The sequence below is a fragment of the Chiloscyllium plagiosum genome, chromosome 1 (assembly GCF_004010195.1).
Source record: "Chiloscyllium plagiosum isolate BGI_BamShark_2017 chromosome 1, ASM401019v2, whole genome shotgun sequence".
In the NCBI taxonomy this organism is placed as follows: domain Eukaryota; kingdom Metazoa; phylum Chordata; class Chondrichthyes; order Orectolobiformes; family Hemiscylliidae; genus Chiloscyllium; species Chiloscyllium plagiosum.
Genome location: NC_057710.1, coordinates 88,792,337 through 88,816,675, shown reverse-complemented (window position 1 = coordinate 88,816,675; position 24,339 = coordinate 88,792,337). Strand labels below are relative to the sequence as shown.

Sequence of the window (24,339 nt, the reverse complement as noted above, 5' to 3'; positions counted from 1 at the left end):
GAAGGAATTGGGAGAATGGGATGGCGTTTTTACAGGGGGCAGGGTGGGAGGAAGTGTAGTCCAGGTAGCTGTGGGAGTCGGTCGGTTTGTAGTAGATGTCCGTGTTGATTCGGTCGCCTGAGATAGAAATAGAAAGGTCGAGGAAGGGGAACATGTCCACAAACACTCACTTATGCACAGTAGTAGCAGTGCTTACCATCTACACGCTGCACTGCAGAAATTCATCAAAGTTCCTTAGAAAACACCTTCCAAGCCCATGAGCTCTTCTTTCTATTAGCAGAAACGCAGATTACCACCACCTGCAAGGTCCCCTAGAAGCCATTCACCATCCAGACTTCGCCGGATCAAAATTCTGGAACTCCCTCTAACAGCACTGTGGTTGTAGCAATATTATTACAGTGATTCAAGAAGGCAGCTCATCGTCACCTTCACAAGAGTAATTATTCATGGGCAGTAAATATTATACCAGCCAGCGATGTCCATGTCCCCAAAATGAATAAAAAATCACCTCTGTCAAGGTCTTGTCCTTTGTGAATCTACATAGTTGACCAAGATTTTGGTGACCTATTCAATCCTAAATATCTTGGGTTGAATTATTAAAGGTGTTATGGACCTCCAAACCCCACCACCCACAAACAACTAGATAGTTGGAGGGAGTCTGCCCTGGCAAAGATGCTTGTTCCTGTAGCTGGAGAAGAGTTTTATAGTACAGAGGAACTGGAAATTCCACATCAGAGACTGTCAGCCAAAGTACCAAAAATACCAGCACAAACATGCATTCAATGAAAGGTCAGAACTTTACAATTGTTTGAGGGTCAGGCAGGAGGGGGATCAGCGAGTGAAATAAGTTTGAGAGGCAATGGAGAAGGAAAACCTAAGAAATGTTACACCAAGAATGGGGCCCTTCAATCAGTCCAGAGCACCAGTTAAGAAGAGCCTTCCCATTCTGTTCATGATGATCAAAGAACAGAAATGGGTGTTTCTGCAAAATGAATGAATTATAAAACTAGTTTCAAACTAAAACTATGATATTTGCCAACTCGTCAAATAACTGTTGAGGTAAAGGAATTCAGAGTTGGTGGAAAACTGGAGCAAAGTTATTTTAAGCTTCAAGGTTGTCTTAAATGCCATGATATCCAAATATTTGATTAATTTTTTTCCACATTGTCTTCATCTTTTGTAACCAGTCTGCAAAGAAAGACATTTCTGCCATGATATGGTCATACAGATTTGGATATGACAATCAAGGTTGGCCAAGTTTAGAAAGATCAGCTGAGCTTATTGAACAGACAGGTATGTATTTAGTTTCAAATGAAGTGACTTAATTAGAGCACATACAAACACAGGTATAGCAGGGAAACGTTACCACCTTTGACAATTTATTTTCTCAGGTTGGGACCAAACTAGGAATTTGCGTATCACTTGGAAAATAAGATTGCAAGTGGGAACAAAGACAGCTAGAAGTATAGATACACAGATCGTTGAAAGCAGAAACAAAATCATTTTTAAAAATTTGAACCTAGCACTTGGTTTTATTTTCAGAAGGTTAAGACATGTAACTCGATAACTTCTGCTTAATAATGAGATTGGAGGATTGATAATTTGATTTCTTTGAGAATCAAAGAATATAGGGAGTGGGCAGGAGAGTGGAGTTCAGATGAAGTACCAACAGTGATCTTATTGAATTTTGGGTCAGGCTTGTAGGCCAAATGATCTATTCCTGTGCATGTTTGTTATATTCTTGCGTGAACTTCCTTTAGACCACATTAAGTCACTGTGTGCAGTTCTAGTCACTGTATTAGAAAATGAATATAGAGTTTCCAAAGAAAATGCAAAGAAAAACCAAAAACGACACACTAGAAATTTGAGATTAGAGCTATGAAAAGAATGGGTATCTTCACTCTTGGAAGTAAAGTTGAGTGGCCTAACAGAAGTCTTTAAAATTATGAAGAGTTTTGAAGGGGATGTCATAGAAAGAGTACTTATACTCTTGAGAAAAAAAAATTGGTATGCTGCAGAGATTTGAGGAGAGTGATATCAATAGAGGAGGAGAAGCTTATATTTCCTGGCTACAGGCAGTGCAGAGATGAGCAGAGTGTGAAGAGAGATAATAGGCAGAATACAATGGTTTTGTGTGGCACCATTCATTTGCCATACAGTTTGTGGGAACCATGTTGCTGCCATGTTGAGGAACCCAACAAAACTACATTCTAATATGACACTTACCTCTGTGTCGTAGGGCTTCCTAGGGTCTTTATGATGATGTTCCTGCCTTTAAAAGATGTCAGACAATTGAGAACTGACTACCCTTCAAACCCAGCAGCATTACTGCTGGCACTTGAGCTCAGGAGGAGGATCAGTCATTAGAGGTCCCAGAGAAGAGTTGAGAGGGACAGCTTCACTGAGGGAACATAGAGTGTGTCAGGATAGAAGGCTGGAATGACCTTTCAGGTGCCTCAAAGGGGAAACCCTTACCCTCCCAACCCTAACTTCAGCAAGTAGAATTCCAACAATGGCAAGATTAGGCTCTTGTGCCCCTTAATTGTGTACTTCACGGTCTTCGTCAGCCTGAGGTACAAAGTATGACCTTCACCTTCTTCACCGTGGACTTCATCAAGTGAGGTTGGGAAGGTGATAAGTTCTCCACTGCGCATCTTCCCACCCAATCAGGGGACATTAAGTTCCTCCCAATGAGTTAAATGATTTGATTTATGAGGACATTTAATTTTCTTTTCAGGTGCTGTGAAGAATACTTTTTTTGTGAAGAATATTTTTAGCATTCCCCTGTTCAGCCATCTTTGACTGTCATTGTCAATCAGCCTCAGCAACTGCTGCCTGCTCTCCTTGTGAAGGTTTTACCTTTAAATGGTATTAACAATGTGCTATTGATACACCATGAGTTTTAAATTTTACCTGGGCTTTTAATAAAACTGGATTTATTTCTGCACTTGAAGATTTGATTTCCTGGGAGTCAATTAAGGAATGTTTTAGTACCTTCTTGTCTCAAAGATTGTCCCATTTTTCAGTTGCGCCTTTACTTTGACAAACTGCACTCTACTATTCAAAGGTGCTGATTTAATTACCATATTGGAAAGTGATGCCTCCAAACCATTTCTGGGAAATAATGATCTCACCATGTGGCTGGGAGAGAAACTGGGTTTTTACATGGACTTTGGACCAAGTACAAAAGACCACACTTGGGGGTAAGTCTTTGATGACAGCCATAGAGAAAATACAGTAGTCATTACCCCCTCCCCTTGGTAATCTTATGCTTAGTGGTCCCAGACTTCAGTTACATTGGACAGACCTCTGGCACTATTGGTGTTTTACTTCTCTCTTATTTTTCATATTTACATTTGTAGGTAGCTTGAATTACTGTAGAATTTTCTTTGACTTTTATTTGCATCATTGACCATGCCTATTTTGTCACGGAAATGTTACATTTCTGTTAATAGGTGATGCAATATTTATCTTTAACTGTGAACAGTGGTGTTGTGTGGCGGCTGAGGTGTGCTCTCACCTATTGTAAATGTTGCTTCAATTCTGTAAACTGGAAGTAGTAGTGTTGGCTACATTGTCTGTGGTATTACCCCAGTATTTACTCCTAAAATAATGGTGAATTAAATCTGCATGTCATTTGTAATGTTTGGGGAAATAAAGACCTCAGCTGAGTCTATGTAGTTTTGACTAAGTCCAAGTTTTGCTGAGTTTTTTGGAGGGTTCTCAAACATGAGGACAACAAGTTGTCTCACCATATCTGACCCATGTCACTGCATTAATTACCTACTTCTGCGCTGTCCTTCATGTCTGATTCTCTCTCGATTTTACTATGCACTGTTCCCAAAATAAAACTCACCACTTAGCAGATCTCTACCAAAAGGTTGGCATCCCTTGCGCTTGCACCATGTTTATAGGACTGGTCTACTCCTGGACAAGTGTCAGCAACCAGCATTATCCCTCATCGGCAATGTTATGGCACAGCAGCCACAAAGGCACTCTGGTCACAACATTGAGCTGGCATAGCTGATACTCCCTCATACATACATACAAAGCTATTCTTTCATTCTAGTTGCAATCTGACCACTACACCAAACACTTTATCTTTGCGTGACTGCATCCCGTATGTCAGTGCTACTCTGTCCCCAGTGCTCATCGTTTAGACCGGCAGCTTGCAATAAGGGAATACCACATTCAGTCAAGGTATCAGAACAAATGCATACATGAGCTTTCATTCACATCAGCAAAAGAAAACACAAATAAAACCAATTGAAGCTGAACTGAGTTCTGAGACTTGGCATCATGACCAAAGAATATTTTATAATCCACAGTTCTCTGCTGCACCTAGCTCTCACCTTTTGGAAGTGGGTATCAATGAGGTTCTTTCTGGTTTGTAGCACCAATGCGGCTGAGCTCCTCCTCCTCCTCCTCCTTGGATGACTGTCTTGCAATTCCTGAACATCCAGCACATTACTTTCTTGCCTTTTCCAATTGTACAGAGTACATCACTTCAGGATATTCTGACACACTCTGTCATGAGTATACTGCACACCCCCCCCAGTCTGGTCCAAGATGTGGAATCGCATTTTCAGCAGTCCTATCATCTGCTCCACCTTGACCCTGATCGATGCACAGACAGCACTGACCCAGCTGGTGACGTCAGACCTGCTGCCAGGGTTTGTGTCATGGCCTTCTCTGGTATTCCTTCAGGAAGCGGATTCCTCTTGTTTGCACCGTCCTTAGACAGGACTTCAAGTCCCTGTCAATGTATCATAGTGCCATTTTATCCTCCTCAGATATCTTCTGGTAACATCCTTGACTGAGCAGGGTAGCTTCAGAATGCTAATGCTTATCCAGGTGTCCAGTGGCCTTTTAAAAATAGTGCAAGCAGAAGGGATGCAAGTCTTTTGATGGGTATCTGCTGAGTTGTTCTGGGAACAGTGCATGGTAAGATGGGGCTGGAATTAGTCATGATGGACATCACAGCGGTGGGGTAGGAAGTTAATGAGGCATGTTTGGTAAGACATGGCATGAAATCCTGTGAGACCTCATGTTGGGAATCCTTCCAAAAAACTGAACGCAGCAGGCACAGAGATGTGAGATTTAGCTCACAGGCATTTGGCACAGGGAAATATGCCATAAATTGCAAGTCAGTACAAATTGCTGAATAATGCTGCACTGCTGTTAACTTTGCAACAATGCAATCTTGTCATCAACATCCATAAAAGTTCCACAGAACGTTAGGGCTGGTACTTCATCAGGTGCTGGGATGTTGGTAGCAGCGGCTCATGAATTTTTACTTTAATTCTTTCATGGGATGAGATTGTCACCTTGCAAGCCTGGCATTTATTGCCTGTCCATAATTGCCCTTGAGGAGGTTGTGGTGGTGCCTCCTTGAATTGTTGCCTTCCGTTCTTCTGTATGGCATCCTATCATCGTCCAAAAGCTCAGTGGACAGAGCTGTGATAGCTAATGCAGGTTCTCTGGCTGCCCCTCTTCAGTAAGGATTCTCTTCTTACTGTACAAGCACGTGGAGGAGTCCATAGAGGGCATCCCAGGAAGCTTGGAGCACATCAAGGCCATGGATGACCTTGTCATGCAAATGAGATGTAAGAAAATCACTTCCTCTGTTGCATTGTGTTCGGTAAAGTACTTGTTCCAGCTGAATAGTTATGTGGACCAGTGAAAACAGGATCTGAGGCTGGAATCATCTGAAACTGACATGCACAGGTGGAATACAGAGGAACTTTAATTATCAGAACGACATGGGCGGGGAGTATTTCATTCGATTAATCGAATTATGGATAATCGAATGCCAGATAATTGAGGTTCCTCTGTATCTGGATGTTTGGTGATTCCAGTGATGAGAGTTTTGTTTTAATGAAGAGAGATTCAGCAATTCAGGCCTATACTCTGGAGTTGTAAGTATGAGAGAAGATCTCATTTAGTGATATAAGATCGTTAGGATGTTGACAAAGTAGATGTAGAAAGGATGTTTCCTCATGTACACACAGTGCAAGTATGTTTCTCAGACCTCAGTTAGGAGAGACTGATTCTTTTGGAGAGCTGTGCCGTTTGCTCTAGCAGATTTGAGGATGATCCATGTCTCTTCCAAAGGCAAATAGAAATCTTCCCTTACACCCTGTTTCTCTGGAAATTTCTGGAGCCAACATTCTTCTCTCTTTTTTGGATACACAACACACAATGGTCTAATCTGCGTTGGAGGAAAGATCTTGTTTTTCTCAGTATTCTCAGTCACTGTAGAAGGGTCTCTGTACCTGAAATGTTTGACTTTGCTTTCTCCCTACAGATGCAGCCAGACCTGTTGAGTTTCTCAACAATTTCTGTTAATGTTCTAAGTTTCTTGCTTGTCTGTGGCTGCACATTTTAGTTTACGAAAATGAAATTTTCAAATGAAATAAGGGTACGGGGTAATGTGGTATAACAGGAGCATTTGAAGGTTCAAGTTAGCAAGAGATTAAAATCAGGTGTGAATGTTAAAACTGCTGAGGGAACACTGGGTTTTAGATAAGAAAGTATAAAAACATAAAAGTTAGAACGTAACAATGAGACTATTGAAAGTGTTAGTACTGAACTGTTTTGAAACAGCAAACAGCTTGTTTCTTTATGATCAGGTTAAACATTCTGCAGGTAGTTTTGGGATAATGTACATTTCAGCAGCGGGATTTGGCTATAACGTTGCTGAAGAATTAGGGAAAGGTATTTTGGAGAACGCTTACCTCCGTTGGCAATAAATAATTCCAGTGAGGATCGGGTTCTGTGCTTGGTTCTGCGCATGCACCGATGTTCTTACTGTTCAGCGCATGTGCTGGTGTCTGCACATGCATGACGTTGATGCCGGTTTTTGTGCCATTCTGCACATGTGCTGATGTCAGCTTCTGACAGAGCAGTTTTCTTCGAGAGATACTGTACAGAGAGCAGCTTTCTTATAATTTTTAAATGTACTGTGTTAAATTTACTTTTGTTTTGTTAGTAAATATGATTTCAACCTTCATTCAGGCTGTGCTATACTTTGCGTTAGATATTTGGGTGATTTTTGAATGATTTTGAGTGATATTTTCTGCTGGTCTGCCCCAACCTCACTTTTTCCATAGACCCCATTATTTATTTTACACAATTTTCTATTAAGAAAGGTTTCGTTGGAACACAACTACAGAGTTATAGGAGAACCACCTGTAATCACTCACGTGTAAGGTCTCTGACTTCCTTACGAGGAGAGGTTGAATAGGTTGAGTCTGTACTCACTTGAACTTAGGAGGAGAGGATTCTGGATTAGTGGTGCTGGAAGAGCACAGCAGTTCAGGCAGCATCCAAGGAGCAGCGAAATCGACATTTCGGGCAAAAGCCCGTTTTTACCCTTAGGAGGAGAGGAGACTGTATTGAAACATGTAATGTTCTTAGGGGACTTGAAGGTAGATAGAGATATTGTTTGTCCTTTTAGGAAAGTCTAGAGCCAGAGGGTGTAATTTTAGAGTGAAGAGTCACCAATTTAAGATAAAGATGATTTTTGTTTCTCTCAGAAGGTAGTGAATCTGTAGAATTCTTTATCACCGAGGGCTGACAAGGCTGAGTAAGTAAGTATATTTAAAGTTGAGATGGACAGACCTTTAATCAATAAAGGAATCAAAGGCTAACAGAAAAAGGCAGGAAAATAGAGTTGAGGATCCTGTTGTAATCTGAGTTAACCTTCTTCGCTGTCCACTACACCTTCAATTTTGGTGTCACCTGCAAACTTATTAACTATACCTCTTATGCTCACACCTAAATCATTTACATAAATGACGAAAAGCAGTGGACCCAGCACCAATCCTTGTGGTACTCCACTGGTCACAGGCCTCCAGTTTAAAAAACAACCCTCCACCACCACCCTCTGTCTTCTACCTTTGAGCTAGTTCTGTATCCAAATGGCTAGTTTTCCCTGTATTCCGTGAGATCTAACCTTGCTCACCAATCTCCCATGGGGAACCTTGTTGAACGTCTTACTAAAGTCCATATAGATCACATCTACCGCTCTACCCTCATCAATCCTCTTTGTTACTTCTTCAAAAAACTCAAGTTTGTGAGACACGATTTCCCATGCACAAAGCCATGTTGACTATTTCTAATCAGTCCTTGCCTTTCCAAATACATGTACATCCTGTCCTTCAAGATTCCCTCCAATAACTTGCCCACCACAGACATCAGGCTCCCTGGTTCCCTGGCTTGTCCTTACCACTCTTAAAGAGTGGCACCACGTTGGCCAACCTCAAGTCTTCCAGCACCTTACCTGTGACTATTGATGATACGAGATGATATTGAGAGGCCCAGCAATCACTTCCCTCGCTTCCCACAGAGTTCTAGGTACACCTGATCAGGTCCAGGGGATTTATCCATCTTCATGCGTTTCAAGACATCCAGCACTTCCTCCGTTGTAATAAGGACATTTTTCAAGATGTCACCATCTATTTCCCTACATTCTATATCTTCCATGTCCTTTTCCACAGTAAATGATGCAAAATACTCGTTTAGTATCTCCCCCATTTTCTGTGGCTCCACACAAAGGCTGCCTTGGTGATCTTTGAGGGGCCATTTTCTCTCCCTAGTTACCTTTTTGTCCTCAATGTATTTGTAAAAAAACCTTTTGGAGTTTCCTTAATTCTATTTGCCAAAGCTACCTCATGTCCCCTTTTTCCCTCCCGATTTCCCTCTTAAGTATACACCTACTGCCTTTATACTCTTGTAAGGATTCACTCGATCTATCCTGTCTATACCTGACATATGCTTCCTTTTTCTTAACCAAACCCTCAAATTCTTTAGTCATCCAGCATTCCCTATACCTACAGCCTTTCCTTTCACCTAAACAGGAATATACTTTCTCTGGATTCTCGTTATCTCATTTCTGAAGGCTTCCCATTTTCCAGCCGTACCTTTACCTGCGAACATCTGCCCCCAATCAGCTTTTGAAAGTTCTTGCCTAATACCGTCAAAATTAGCCTTTCTCCAAATTAGAACTTCAACTTTTAGATCTGGTCTATCCTTTTCCATCACTATTTTAAATCTAATAGAATTATGGTCGCTGGCCCTAAAGTGCTCCCCCACTGACGCCTCAGTCACCTGCCCTGCCTTATTTCCCAAGAGTAGGTCAAGTTTTGCTCCTTCTCTAGTAGGTACATCCACATACTGAATCAGAAAATTTTCTTGTACACATTTAACAAATTCCTCTCCATCTAAACCCTTAACACTGTGGCAGTCCCAGTTTATGTTTGGAAAGTTAAAATCCCCTATCATAACCACCCTCTTATTCTTACAGATAGCTGAGACTAGTATAGATTACTTACAGTGTGGAAACAGGCCCTTCGGCTCAACAAGTCCACACCGACCCTCCGAAGAGCAAATTACCCAGACCCATTACCCTACATTTACCCCTTCACCTAACACTACGGGCAATTTAGCATGGCCAATTCACCTAACCTGCACATTTTTTTGGACTGTGGGAGGAAACCGGAGCAAACTCACGCAGACACGGGGAGAATGTGCAAACTCCACATAGACAGTTGCCTGAGGCGGGAATTGAACCCAGGTCTCTGGCGTAGTGAGGCAGCAGTGCTAACTACTGTGTCACTGTGCCGCTCACTAAGAGATCTTACAAATTTGTTTCTCAATTCCTCTCTGACTATTAGGGAGTCTATAATACAGTCCCAATAAGGTGACCATCCCTTTCTTATTTCTCAGTTCCATCCAAATAACTTCCCTGGATGTATTTCTGGGAATATCCTCCCTCAGTACAGTTGTAATGCTATCCCTTATCAAAAACGCCACCCCCCTCCTCTCTTGCCTCCCTTTCTATCCTACCTGTAGTATTTATTTTCTGGAACATTAAGCTGCCAGTCCTGCCCATCAACTGTACCAGTCCCAGATTGATCTTTTTCCTCACTACCTACCTGGGTCCCACCCTCCCACCTTACTAGTTTAAATCCTCCCGAGCAGCTCTAGAAAATTTCCCTGCCAGTATATTAGTCCCTTTCAAATTTAGGTGCAATCTGTCCTTCTTGTACAGGTCACTTCTACCCCAAAAGAGATTCCAATGATTCAAAAAAATGTGAATATTTGTCCCGTACACCAGCTCCTCAGCCATGCATTCATCTATTCCTGCCCTCACTAGATCGTAGCACTGGGAGTAATCCAGATACTACTACTCTTGAGGATCTCCTTTTTAAATTCCTGCCTAATTCTCTGTAATCGCCCTTCAGAATCTCAACCTTTTCCATCCCTATGTCGTTGGTTCCAATGTTGACAATGACCTCTTGCTGTCCCCTCTCCCCCGTGAGAACATTCTGCATCCTCTCTGAGACATCCTTGATCCTGGCACCAGGGAAGCAACACACCATTCTTATTTTTTGCTGCTGGCCACAGAAACGAGTTCCCTAACACAATTGATCTCTTGGAACTCGATGTACCCCTCATTGCATGAGGGCCTGTCTCAATACCAGAAACTTGGCTATTCATGCTACGTTCCCCTGAGAATCCATCACCCCCTACATTTTGTAAAGCAGCATACTTGTTTGAAGTGGGGATAACCACAGAAGACTCCTGCTCTAATTGCCTACATCTCATACCTTTCCTGGAGTTAACCCATCTATGTGACTGTATCTGAGACTTTCCCCCCTTCCTATAACTGCCATCCATCACATACCGTTGCTGTTGCAAATTCCTCATTGCCTCTAACTGTCTCTCCAACCGATCCATTCGATCTGATAGGATGCACAACCAACAGCATTTATTGCAGATATAATCCACAGTAACCTGTAAACTCTCCTTAAACTCCCACGTCTGACAAGAAACACATATCACTCTACTAAAGGCCATTTTTGCTCCTTCACAGTCTACAGACCCAGAAAATAACACCGTCTTATTCCTCTACAAAACACTGCTCCAGGTTAAAACTGTTCACTTATCTGTTTCTGTGCGGTGACTTCGCCCAAACAGTTCCTCCAAGATCAGTTGTGAATTTCACTGTTTGTTGATTTTCCCAGACGCACTCCGATGTCCAGCGAATTCAAACAGCAAAGGCAGTAACTGTGAAGGTTCACTGTGGTGTCAGTTTCTTTCTCTCTCTCTCTCTCTCCTGCCCTGACCTCACCATATGTTTCCTTTGTCTGTACCACTCGCTTTTTAAAACTGCTGTTGTTTTAACTTTTTTTCCCCAAAGTTCCAAAACAATGCAACAGCATATAAAACAGTACTTGCTACTCATGGAATTCAAGGAAATCACCTCCAACACCTAAAATACCTCAAAAAAAGGAGCAGCTGTTACAGCCAGAAATTTTTCCCATCCTCCATCTTGGATTACCCAGAATCCTCATAGTCCTTACATTATAATCTGATTGCCAAATGTTTCCCCACACATTTAAACTTGTTTGTGTCCCTCTTCCTTATGTAATCTTTGCTAGTTGCCTTCCAACCTTAACATCAGTTGCAAACTCGGCTATAGTCCATTAATTTTTTTCATCCAAGTCATTAATATATATTGCAAATAATTGTGGCTCCAGCATTAATCCCTGTGGCACTCCATGAGTTACAGGTTGTCATTCCTGAAAATCCTGCCTTTATCTCAATTGTTTGTTTTCTATTAGCTAGCTGATCCTTGATTGATGCTAATATATTACCGGAGAAAGTGAGGTCTGCAGATGCTGGAGATCAGAGCTGGAAATGTGTTGCTGGAAAAGCGCAGCAGGTCAGGCAGCATCCAGGGAACAGGAGAATCGACGTTTCGGGCATAAGCCCTTCTTCAGGAAATTCCAGCAACACATTTCCAGCTAATATATTACCATAAACCTCATAGGGTCTTATTTAAGTAGCCTTATGTGAAAGGCTTTATTGAAAGGCTAGGTTTTTATTCCAGATTTTAATTCAATTCAGATTACCCTGTCTGTCATGGTTGGTTTTGAATCCATGTTCCCAGAACATTAGCCTGGGACTCTGGATTACTAATCTAGTGACATTACCATGACACCACTGCTTTCCTCTTTACTAATCTCCAATAATGCTGACAAGCTTACTGTACACTTGCAGCATTTCAGAAATTATTTCAAATTTCTAGTCTGAATGTCTTTTTATTTTCATTGCTATTTTTTGAAGATGTTTTTGAAACTGCTTGTTTCTTCTACGTGTACAGCAATGGCAACATTTGCATTAATTTAAAATAATTGATTCATTAGTTAACAATGTACTAGTCACAATTAATGTACATTTGCCTACTTGAACTTAGACCTTTTGTATTTTTTGTGTTTAGGACTATGGTTTTGTCGAGGTACCCAATTGTTCAGTCCATTCACCATCTCCTTCCATCCCCACAAGGAGAGCTAGCTCCTGCCATTTCAATGACTGTCAATGTTTCAGGGAGTCTCGTGGACTTTGTTGTTGCTCACTTTGGTAATGATGAGTAAGTGAATCTTATGTTTATTTAACAATGTAAGGGTTCTCCTCCCTTTTGTCAGGATCTTGCTAGATAGAACCAAAAGAACTGTGGATGCTGTAAATCAGAAACTGTGTTATTGAGAGTTATAGAAATGTACAGCATAGAAAACAGACCCTTTGGTCCAACCCGTCCATGCCAACTAGATAACCTAAATGAATCTAGTCCCATTTGCCAGCACTTGGGCCCATATCACTCTAAACCTTTTCTATTCATATACCCATCCAAATACTAGAAATTACTGAAAAGGCTCAGCAGGTCTGGCAGCACCTGAAGCAAAATTAGAGTTAATGTTTCAGATTGAGAGATGGTAGAACTGATGGTAGCTAGGAAAATGTCAGTTTATATGTAGAAGATTGGATGGATTGGGGGCAGTGTGGGGTGGGGTGGGGGGTGGTAAAGAGTAAACATTAGAGATTAGATTTCTTTCAGAGATTAGATTTCTTACTGTGTGGAAACAGGCCCTTCGGCCCAACAAGTCCACACCGCCCCGCCGAAGCGCAACCCACCTATACCCCTACATTTACCCCTTACCTAACACTACGGGCAATTTAGCATGGCCAATTCACCTGACCTGCACATCTTTGGACAGTGGGAGGAAACCGGAGCACCCGGAGGAAACCCACGCAGACACGGGGAGAACGTGCAAACTCCACACAGTCAGTCGCCTGAGTTGGGAATTGAACCCGGGTCTCTGGCGCTGTGAGGCAGCAGTGCTAACCACTGTGCCACCGTGTTAGGTGGTGCTTGATCCCAAAGAGATAGAAGAACAGTTGGACTAAGGATTGGATAACTGTCTTTTAGGAGGGTGAATAGCTGTTAATACGGACTGTTAGTGGCTATCGATAGGTAGCGTGTAATAGCAGACTGTGTAATAATAAGGCCTAATGTATTGGGGTTCGGGTAAGGACATGGGAGAGCTCAGGCCCTAATGTTGTTGAACTTGAGATTGAGTCCAGAACGCTGCAGGGGCCCCTAAGCAGAAAGTGAGATGCTATTCTTCCAGCTTGTGCTGAACTTCTCTGGAGCACTTCAGCAAGCATGAGGCAGAGATGCTGGCCACGGAACTCGGTGATGTGTTAAAGTGGCAGGCAACTGGAAACTCAGGGTCTCCTTAGCCAGACAGAACATAGGTGTTCTGCAAAGCGGTCACTCAGTCTACGCTTTGTTTCCCCACTGGAGAGTAGGCCACATTGTGAGCAGTGAATGCAGTACACTAGTTTGTGGGAAGTGCAGGTAAAGCGCTGCTTCGCCTGTTGTGTTTGGGCCCTTTGATACTGGGGAGAGAGGAAGTAAACGAACAGGTGTTACTCCTTTTGCGGTTGCGGGGGAAGGTGCCATGAGGCTGTTGCAGGTATCAGGAATGAAGGAAGAGTGGACCTGAGTGTTCCGGAGAAAACGATCTCTGCAGAAAGCTGACAAACCCTCTCAGCTTACTTCTACCTCCTTCCTAAAACCCAAAAAACAGGATTGCTTGGGCAGACTCATTGTTTCTACCTGCTCCTGCCCTACAGAACTCATCTCTTCCCCCCCCTTGACTCAGTGTTTTCTCCCTTAGTTCAGTCCCTGCCCACAAACGTCCGTGATTTCTCTTATGTTTTACATCAGTTTCAGAATTTCCAGGTTTGCTGGTTCCAGCCACCTCCTCTTTACCATGGACGTGCAATCATGTCCATGCCCCCACCAGGCTCTCTGCTTGTTCCTGAAACAAAAGCCTGAACCACCCTTATCCATCACCAGCCTCCTCTGCCTGGCCGAGCTCATCCTCACCCTGAAGAACTTTTCTTATAACTCTGGTCATTTTCTTTAGGTCAGAGGAGTGGCTATGGTTACCTGCATGGACCCCAGTTATGCCTGTCTCTTTGTGGTGTTGGAACATTCCTTGTTAAGTCCTATTCCTGTATTTGCTGCTCACAATATGGTTTCCTCTCCAATGGGGAAACAAAGTGTAGACTGGGTGACCGCTTCAAAAAACACCTATACGCTGTCCACAGAAAAAACCTTGAGCTTCTGACTGCCAGTTTAACACACCACCCTATTCCTTGGCCAACATCTCTGTCTTGGACTTGCTGCAGTGCTCCAGTGAAGCTCAGTGCAAGCTGGAAGAACAGCACCTCGCTTTCTGCTTGGGGACCCAGCAGTCTTCTGGATTCAATATCGAGTTCAATAACTTTAGGGCTTGTCCTTACCTCAATATCCACACAGCAGGCCTTATTATCACATAATCTGCTATTGTGCACAACCCATTATTAGCCACTAACAGTCCACATTAATAGCTATTCATCCACTCCTTTGTCAGTCCAACTGCTCTTTTCTTACTATGAGCTCTATCCTCACCCATCATTTACTCCTTACCCTCTCCCATACCCTACCCTATCTTCTACATTTAAACTGACATTTTCCTCGCTACCATCTGTTCTGAGGAAGATTCGCTTGACCCAAAATGTTAACTCTGATTTCTGTGCCACCGTGGGCGGCACGGTGGCACAGTGGTTAGCACTGCTGCCTCACAGCGCCAGAGACCCGGGTTCAATCCCTGCCTCAGGCGACTGTGTGGAGTTTGCACGTTCTCCCCGTGTCTGCGTGGGTTTCCTCCAGGTGCTCCGGTTTCCTCCCACAGTCCAAAGATGTGCAGGTCAGGTGAATTGGCCATGCTAAATTGCCCGTAGTGTTAGGGAAGGGGTAAATGTAGGGGTATGGGTGGGTTGCGCTTCGGCGGGGCGGTGTGGACTTGTTGGGCCGAAGGGCCTGTTTCCACACTGTAAGTAATCTAATCTAATCTAATCTAATGTCAGATGCCAGACCTGCTGAGCTTTTCCAGCAGTTTCTGTTTTTATTGCTATGTACAGAGGAATGTCGATTATTCGAAGGACACAGGCACAGAGTATTTCGTTTGGTCAATCAAATTCCGGATAATCGAATACTGGATAATTGAGGCGCCTCTGTATATAGCTATATATGTTTTAAATGGAAATAGCCTGTATATATGCAATGGTTTTAAATGTTAAATTGTCAAATACCTGAAACAATATATTTTAGCCTGAAAATTTTTATTGTTCCAGTATATGTGGCTAATGCACTCTTCTATCAAATTCCTATATTGATACTTGAGCAGAATGTTCATATTGCAATCATTTATGTTCAAGACCTATCTTGATATTATTGACTAATGTAGCTGTCATGTATGCTGTCCCCTCATCCAGATAAGTGATGTTACTTGTAAACTAAGCATAATCCCAGTGGCATATCACTAGTTCCAGTTTTCCAACCTAAAAAAGACCTATTTATTACTAACCTCTGCTTTCTGTTAGCTAACCAATCCTTTATCTATACTAAAATGTTCCCCCTACAGCCTGCATTTTCATCTTGTGCAGCTACCTTTGCTGTGGCACAATATCAAATGTCTTTTGGAAATCAAAGTATACAAGTATGTCACATCAACCTGCTTTTTTATGTCGTGGATATAGAACCATAGAAAAGGAGCAGGACCCTGCTCCATTCAATATGATCGTGGCTGATTATCCAAATGAGTACTCTCTACCTGCTTCTTCACATAGTCTCTGATCGCTTTTGCCCTATGAACCATACCTATCTCCTTTTTACAGAGGAACCTTGGAATAGAAGTATGCCATTCAGCCTCTCAAGACTGTTCCACCATTCAGTGAATTCATGGCTGATCTGTGGCCTAAATCCATATTTCTGCCTTTGGCCCTTATCCATTAATATCTTTGCTTATCAAAAGAAAATCTCTTAGATTTAAAATTAACAACTTATTCTGGTGTTTATGAAAGAGAGTTCCAAATATCTACAACCCATTGTGTGTAGAATTGCTTCTGAAAAAGAAAAAGTGACCACTGTCTTATCAGACCACAGGGCTGCTATCTCTGATGGTGGTTTAACTTGAGGGTCACCGTGCCTCAGGCAAGGGGAGAGGTTGAGAAAGGAAGTTCTTCATGGTAACTTCGGCTGGTGCAGCAGCTGAATCCATGCTGTTGGCGTCACTCTGCACTGTAACCAGCCAAATGGGCTAACCGACTCCCAATATCCACAGTGAATACTACTTTGTTGAAAAACTGTAATTGATCAGTTAAATATGATTTCCCCTTCCTATATTAGTTTCACTGTCCTAACTCTCTTGTAGACCAAGACTGTCTTTCGTTACTCATTTCCTGTTCAAACAATTGTTGAAGCTCTTAGTACCTAATTTTATTTTACTAACGAGCTTTCTGTTTTGCTCTACTTTTCCCTTCACCTTTCTGTTTGTGAATTGTGGTGAGGAATTCGATACAAGCATAACAGCAATTAGCAAAATATTTTCTGGCTTTTTATGATAAATCCTGTGCATCATAAACTCTTCATTCACAAGTATGAATGTGTATATTACATTGAACACAACATTCTTGTTAATGGGATAGAATTTTAGATGTTGCAGAATAAGAAATGCATTAAAAAAGATGGACTAATTCCTATGTGCGTCCATTTGATTTGTCAGTTTTGGCCTTTTGTGAGCCATGTCCCTCTAATTCTTCCTGCTGCAGAACAGATCTCCAAAGTCTGCACACAGCAATGACTTTTGGCTATGTGGCTGTGCAGTTTAGAAGGAACATTAGATTTGGGAGGAGTGAGAATAGTGCCCTTTTTCTTAAATTTTTGTCTGCATTCAAAAACATGCATTATTATAGCAGCCTTAAAAAAGTTAAAACATATTCATGAATTTCACATATCAATGCAATAGGCTATGAAACCATATAAGAACATATTAGGAAAAATGACCAAAACTTGATCAAAGAGGTAGTTTTAAGGAACATCCTAAAGGAGAGAAGAGAGAGATATAAGGGTTTAGAGTGGAAATACTAGAATTTAAGACCTGAATTAATCTGCTAAATGTGTGGCTGCATTGTTGCTATTGGTGAAATTATTGAAATTAATGATCCACAAGAGATCAGGTGCTGTGTATTTGGGTTTAGAAAAGTTACTTGATAAAAATACTACATAAAAGATGACAACAGAAGACAACAGCTTGAAGTGTTGGGGATGATGTATTAGGAGAACTAGTCAACCAGGTGTCAGGCCAACCAATACAGAATCAGAATAAATGAATCTTTTTCAGATTGGCAAGCAAGTAGTCTGCTGTAGGGATCATTGCTGCGGTCTCAATTATTTGTGATCAATATTAATGACTTGGATGAAAGTACTGACTGTTTTATATGCAGTTTGATGGATGATACAAATATGTGTTGAAAAGCAAGTTGAGAGGAGAATACAAGGTGCCGGAAAAGGAATGTAAGTAAGTTGTGAGTGGTAAATAATATGGCACATGTGGGACAATGTTAGGTTGACCACTTTGGAATAAAGACTTGAAAAGGAGTTTATTATTTAAGTGGAAAGAGATTAGGAGTCCTACAGTATGACAGGATCTTTGTGGCCTTGCACGTGAAATGAAAATGCATGCGAGCAACTTGGAAGGCAAACAGAATGATAGTCTTTATTACAAAGAGAAATGGAGCATAAAAGCAAGACCACAAATAGAGAACTATATTCAGTGTTGGTTACCTTATTTAAGGAGGAACATGCTGAGATTAGAAGTAGGTCAGAGAAGGTTCACTAGGCTGAATCTGGAGAGGAGGGGTTTGTCTTATGGAGAATAATTGGGCCTGGGGTCTAGGAACATTGCTACTACACCTCTCCTTCAATGACCTCATTGGAACATATCAAGTTTTGGTTGGCTTGACAGGGTATGAGGATGTTTCCTTTCATGGGAGAATCTAGAGGACATTATTCAGAAATAAGAAAGATCTGAGGAGAAATTTTGTCTGTTAGGAGTTAATTAATCTTTTAATGTCTCTAGGGAGTAGTAGAGGCTAGGTCATGAAATATATTCAAGGCGCACTTAGAAAATTTGTGATTGACAAGGGAGTCACATATTATGGGCACAGTCAGGAAAGTGGATTTAAGGCCATAGTCAGATCATCAATGATCTCATTGAATGTGAGAGCAAGTTGAATATCCTTTTCCTGCTCTTATTTCTCATGTTCTTATGTTATTTTAATATGAGAGACTAAATTGTGGGTGTCAACAAATTGGGGCCATCACAGGCTGATCCTTAACCTGACCTCATCATCGATACAAGCAAGCATTTTGCTGTAGGTTAGGAGGATCAAGGACTATCGTCTCTTTATCAAAATTCAAAAATCTAGTATTTTGTTGCATATTCCAACAGTTTACATACGCTTGATTTACAGGCTTTCCTCAACTTATTTGCTTTTCTCAGGGATGATTTAGACAGGAAGTTGCAAGCACAATACATTTCTAACTTATTGAAGGAAATCCCACATCCTGTTATATTTCTGGGTTACATTACTTCTGCACCAGGCTCCAGAGACTACATACAAATTAGGAAATTTGGAAATGTAAAGGTAAGAGCACATTTAAAGAAGTGAACTGACTGTAGAAGCATTATATTGCTTTTAGTATTGTGTTGGTTTTAATTTTAATATTTAAGTTGTTATCTCCAATTTCCACAGTCATTATTCACTTGGATTTGTTGTCCATCCCTAATTATTCTTGAGAAGGTGTTGGGTTAAAAATGAGATCAACGTTAGGAAACTGTTTGCAAATTACTGCCATAGTCATAGAGTCTTACAGAATAGAAACAGGCCCTTCAGCCCACCATGTCTCTGCCGACCAACAAATACCAAACTACACTAATCACATTTACTTGTACTTTGTCCATGGCTATAATGCCCCGGCATTTTAAGTATAGGCTGTTCTGCTATAGTGCATGTTTCGTTAGTGTGAATTTGCTATAACACGATTGATGAATTGGGGACACTGTTCCTAAAGCTCAAACTTTTAAACGTGCATTGATTGTAAAGTGATTACATCGCCAACACTTTAAGCACTATTTCTAAAGTGCAAATTTTTTTATAATGCTGGGTTGCACAACCATTGTGTTGTATAAGAACTACCTGTACTTATCCATTTGCTTCTTAAATGTTGCAACAGTAACCACTCTCTCAGGCAGAACATTCCATATATCTACCACCCTCTTGGTGCAAAAATGTTTCCCCAGATCTCCTCTAAACTAATTACACTTCACTTTAAAAACTTATGCCCTCTGGTCTTAGATGCATCTTCCATGGGGAAGATTCTCACAATCCTTTGCTTACCTTTTCATATATATAATCCAGCAAGGTCAAGTTGTGTTGTTAGTGTGGACTACATTCGAGATTACATGCATTAGTTGTATTGAATGCTGAAATGCTCAGGTCACTTAACTGATTTTATATGAATGTATTATTCCATAGTTTTGATGGTAATGGAAAACAAAGGGAAGTCTAATGTTTCAAACCACTTGAAGTCTAAATTCAATTTGAAGTGGCCTAGAAGCATTTGCATTGACTACAGATCCTAAAAATACTATAACGACATAACTACATTAAACACTTATGCAAAAACATTTTCCTTGATTTTTTAATTTCTTTTTTAGGATATAGATCAGAGTGATTCACATAGATGGTGTGAGTACATTATGTACCGTGGACTAATAAGGTCAGTTGCAATACTTTAGCTTAATTGTTGTGACCAGTTTCCCATTTAGAAAAAATGCTTTGCTCATGAATGTGTAGTCATCAACTTGGTTTTAATAAATATTTCTACAACAGTCTGCCCAGACGATTGAGTGTATCTGTTGCAAATGTGTCAATCTTGCAATTTGTTTTTGTCTACATTTCTATTGAGAAAGAAAATTTGTAATGATTAGGAATGAAATTACAAAATACAAACTTGACCCAAAATATTTTATGCAATTCAGTTAATGCTTAAGCATTTGTGAAATAAATACAGAATTAAGATAGTAATGATTTATATGTTACTGATGATCTGGGACTACAGGAAATCAAGTTTGGTGAATTTTGGTGACCTTCCCTGTAGTTCCAGAATTGTAATACTTTGTTCCAGCACGATTTCTTTTTTCATGAAGTGCACCTGTGAATTTACAAAGGAAGGAAAGAATTGTAAAATCAGCACACTATTTACATTTATTGTTATTGAGTCAGCAATCAAGAGATTCCTGCTTTGCTATCAGGACAAAAATGCTACAAGACACAAGTCAGGAGTGTTATGGAAAATTCCTCACTTCCCTGAATGACCCCAGATCCAGGAACACTCAAGAAACTTGACACTATCAAGGACAAAACAGCCCACTTGATTGACACATCCACAAAAATTCCCTCCCTCCAGCTCAATAACTGCAGTGTGTATTATCTATAAGATACATTGCAGAAATTCTCTAGGGATCTTTAGCCAGCACCTTCAAAACCCACAACCATTACCATTTAGGACAATAGCAGCAGATACATTGGAAGTTCCCTTCCAAGCCACTTACCACCTCACTTCAAAATGTATCACCATTCCTTCAGTGTTGTTGGGTGAAAATCCTGAAATTTTCTCCCGAACAACATTATGGGTCTACATATGGCACTTGGAACTGCAACTAGATAAGTCAGCCAGCCCCACCCAGATCTCCTCAGTGAATAAAAAAAAACTTCCAGTCTTCCAAGATCTATTCAGAGGGTGGGTCCGAGACATCAGGTTATTCCCCTTTCAATTTCCTGGGCAATTACAAGGTAGGCAGTACTTCTCAGAGGTCCTAATGTGCAGCTGTGATGTATGTCCAGTCTCTCCCAATCATCAGACCAGAAAATCTGGGTCAATGTACCATATAAGTTGGGGGTAGGAGGGTGGAATGGTTCGGGGGGAGACATCTTCATAAGCTTGCTGAACTCTTCTAACAGGGCCTTTCTTCTCTCCTCGTAGATGGTCAACTATTTCTTTGCCTCTGTCACTGTACTCTATTTTACATGTACAATTTCTGTACAATCTGTATTTGTGGGAAATGTTTACAGTTGTTGTTCCAGCTGTGCTTTTGAGATGCAGGGTGACATCCTTGAAGTACTTGTTGAAACTAATAAAAACAGAATATACAAAACAAAGTCATTGTCGTACTCTATGATCTGCAAAATGAAAGAAGGTTAAGAACGTTCCAACCAAAATATTGACCCATCTTTCCTCATTTTCTGAAGCAAGAATATAGGTGAAAGTGTAATTCTGTTTCATCAAGAGTCAGAGTCTTGTTTAACTATTTCCGTGCTCAATGACTCTATATCAACATGGCTATAATGACCAACAACAAAGCCTTGAGACTTGGGTTGCTCCACAACTGCATACAGACACAAACAATTACTGAAATCTCTCTTTAATGCATTCTCCTGCTGCTGACAGCTTCCCTCGAGGTGCCTCACTGAATGGTTCCATTGCCTTGTGCTCCAGATTTGGAAAACTGCTACCCTTAATCTGGTTACTTTTGAACATATGACTTTCAAAGGCTGGTTATGCTGCTTCATTTATTATGACCATGGGTGATCACCTAACTCTGTTGTCACTTCTCCTGCTGCCCCATGCCAAAATCCTTTGATCCTTTCACCCCAACTCCTTGAAATCATGATGTGGAGGTGCTAGTGTTGGACTGTGGTGGGCAAAGTCAGAAGTCACACAACACCAGGTTATCGTCCAACAGGTTTATTTGAAATTGTCAGGTGATGAAGGAGCAGCGCTCTGAAAGCTTGTGATTTCAAATAAACCAGTTGGAACTTAACTTGGTGTCATGCGACTTCTGTTCTTGAAATCATACAGTGATTTTGACCTTGACTGCTTTCTGTGGTAGTGAATTCCACAGGCTGAACACTGGGTGAAGAAATTCCTCCTTAACTCGATCCTCAATGGTGTACTCAGTATCCTTTGACTGTGACTCCTAGTTCTGGACTTCCATGCCATCAGAAATATCGTTCCTGCATGAATCCTGTCTAGTCCTGTTTGGATTTTACAGGTTTCTAGGAAACTGTCCCCGATTCTTCTGAACTCCAGCAAATATAATCCTAAACAATTCAACTCTCTCTTACATCATCCCTGGAATCAGTCTGGCAAACTTGCACTGTACTCCCACTATGGGAACTACATCCTTCCTCAGATAAGGAAGCCAAAACGGCGCACAGTATTCCAGGTGTGGCCTCACCTAGACCACAAGACATCTCTGTTCTTGTACTTAAATTTGCTTGCTATGAAGGGCAACATATCATTTGCCTCTTTACCACCAGTTGCACCTGCATGCTTATCTTCAGTGACTGCTGTACAAGGACACCTACGTCTCACTGTATTTTCCTCTCTCTCAATTTATAGCCATTCAAATAATAATCCACCTTCCTGTTTTTGATCCAAAAGTGGACAATCTCAAATTTATCTACATTATTCTGCGTATTTCATACATTTGCCCCTTTCCATAACTTGACCAAATCACACTGTAGCATCTCTGCATCCTCCTCACAGTTCACCCTCCCAACCGTTTTTGTGTCATTTGCAAACTTGGAGATATTATGTTTAATTACCTCTGTCATTAGATATAATGTGAATAGTTGGGGCCCCAGCATTGATCCCTGCTGTACCCCAGTAGTCACTGCCTGCCCTTTCAAAAAGGAACTGTTTATTCCTACTTTTTGTTTCTGATCTGCCATTCAGTTTTCTATTCATCTCAATGCACTATTCCTAACCCCATGCCGTTTAATTTAACCCACAAATCTCTTATGTGGGACTTTTTCGAAAGCTTACTGGAAGTCCAAATAAACTACATTCACTGGTTCCCCCCAGATCAACTCTACTAGTTATATCCTTGAAGAATTCCAGTACATTTATCAAGCTGATGAGCGGATGGTTAGCTGGCTTTTGGTAACGATAAGTTGACTGAATTTTGTTCCATCTTCGCTTCTAAATATGGATAAATTGACTGTTGTGTGGTGCTGGATGGCTTTTGATGGTGGATTGAATGTTAGCTTTCTTTCTAATGGTAGCAGACTATGGTACTCCAGGAAATCCCATTCTCACTCCCAAATTCCAGTCAGTGACCAGAGCCTGAGTCAATAATGAGACACATACATGGATTGCCAACGCAAGTATAGCCTTCCTCAACTTTCACACATTCGGCTTTTGGGAACAAAGCAAGTCTGCTTATCAACCTTAAAGTCCAAAGAGCACCAGTCTTGCCTATTTTGCTCTTGTAATATAAGATATAGACTGTGCATCAGCATTCTGCTAAAAAAAGCTCAACCACTTTGACTTGAGCTGTCTTGAAAGCTTTTGAAGATTAGATAGCAGAACAAAATACCTGAGCTAACGTGCCAATCATCTACAACAGGTTGACAGTCACAACTCAGTTATGCTAGTCATGCCGACATAATACTCGCCATTCAGTCACCAAAGTGAATCTTCTCAAAGCAGCTTGGGTCTGAGGTGTGCCCTTATGGCAGTCACATTAAGTACTTCAAGGACACTCTGAGGAATTCAATGAGGAGAAGCTCACCCAGGATTGCAACACCTGGCACCTAAAATGGTGCAGCCTCCTTAAAAGTGAATACATATCAGAAGCAGAGTGAAAGCACAAGAAGAAATTGTGAGCCAGGAACTTGTCCAAAACACACACAGTATGTTTTAGAAGAAGGATTTAGCAGTTTGTACCCCTCACTCAGCATCGCCAATTCATTGTGGGTATCTTGGCAAGCTTGTTATATGTTGGAGTCTGGAATGGTTGCAAATCTGTGAAAGGACTCAACAGCAAATTGTACATCACAGAAGGCCATTCAACCCATTGTGTCTGTACTGGCTCCCAAAGAGCTAGCCGCTCAGTAAGATTGTGCCAGTACCTCCTGAGTGAAGTCTATCCCTCTTGACTTGATCAAGGTTTGCTGACAAGTATGACAAGCTTCCTTCCTTTATACCAGTAATAAATATCAAGGCAAGCCTTAAGTGATATTAGCCTC

At 41.2% G+C, this 24,339-nt stretch overlaps 1 protein-coding gene across 2 annotated transcripts in view; it reads left to right on the top strand.

Annotated features, from left to right (window-relative positions):
* LOC122555690 (PGAP2-interacting protein-like) overlaps positions 1 to 24,339 on the top strand; it is a 131,383-nt gene that overhangs the window by 89,550 nt on the left and 17,494 nt on the right. The window contains exons 10-14 of one of the 2 annotated variants that reach the window (XM_043701718.1): positions 1,188 to 1,293; positions 3,068 to 3,203; positions 12,290 to 12,439; positions 18,744 to 18,888; positions 19,962 to 20,023. In XM_043701718.1, the coding sequence (XP_043557653.1) occupies positions 1,188 to 1,293; positions 3,068 to 3,203; positions 12,290 to 12,439; positions 18,744 to 18,888; positions 19,962 to 20,023 (599 nt within the window). The remainder of the gene's footprint in view (positions 1 to 1,187; positions 1,294 to 3,067; positions 3,204 to 12,289; positions 12,440 to 18,743; positions 18,889 to 19,961; positions 20,024 to 24,339) is intronic. The other variant, XM_043701727.1, reaches the window with a different exon arrangement.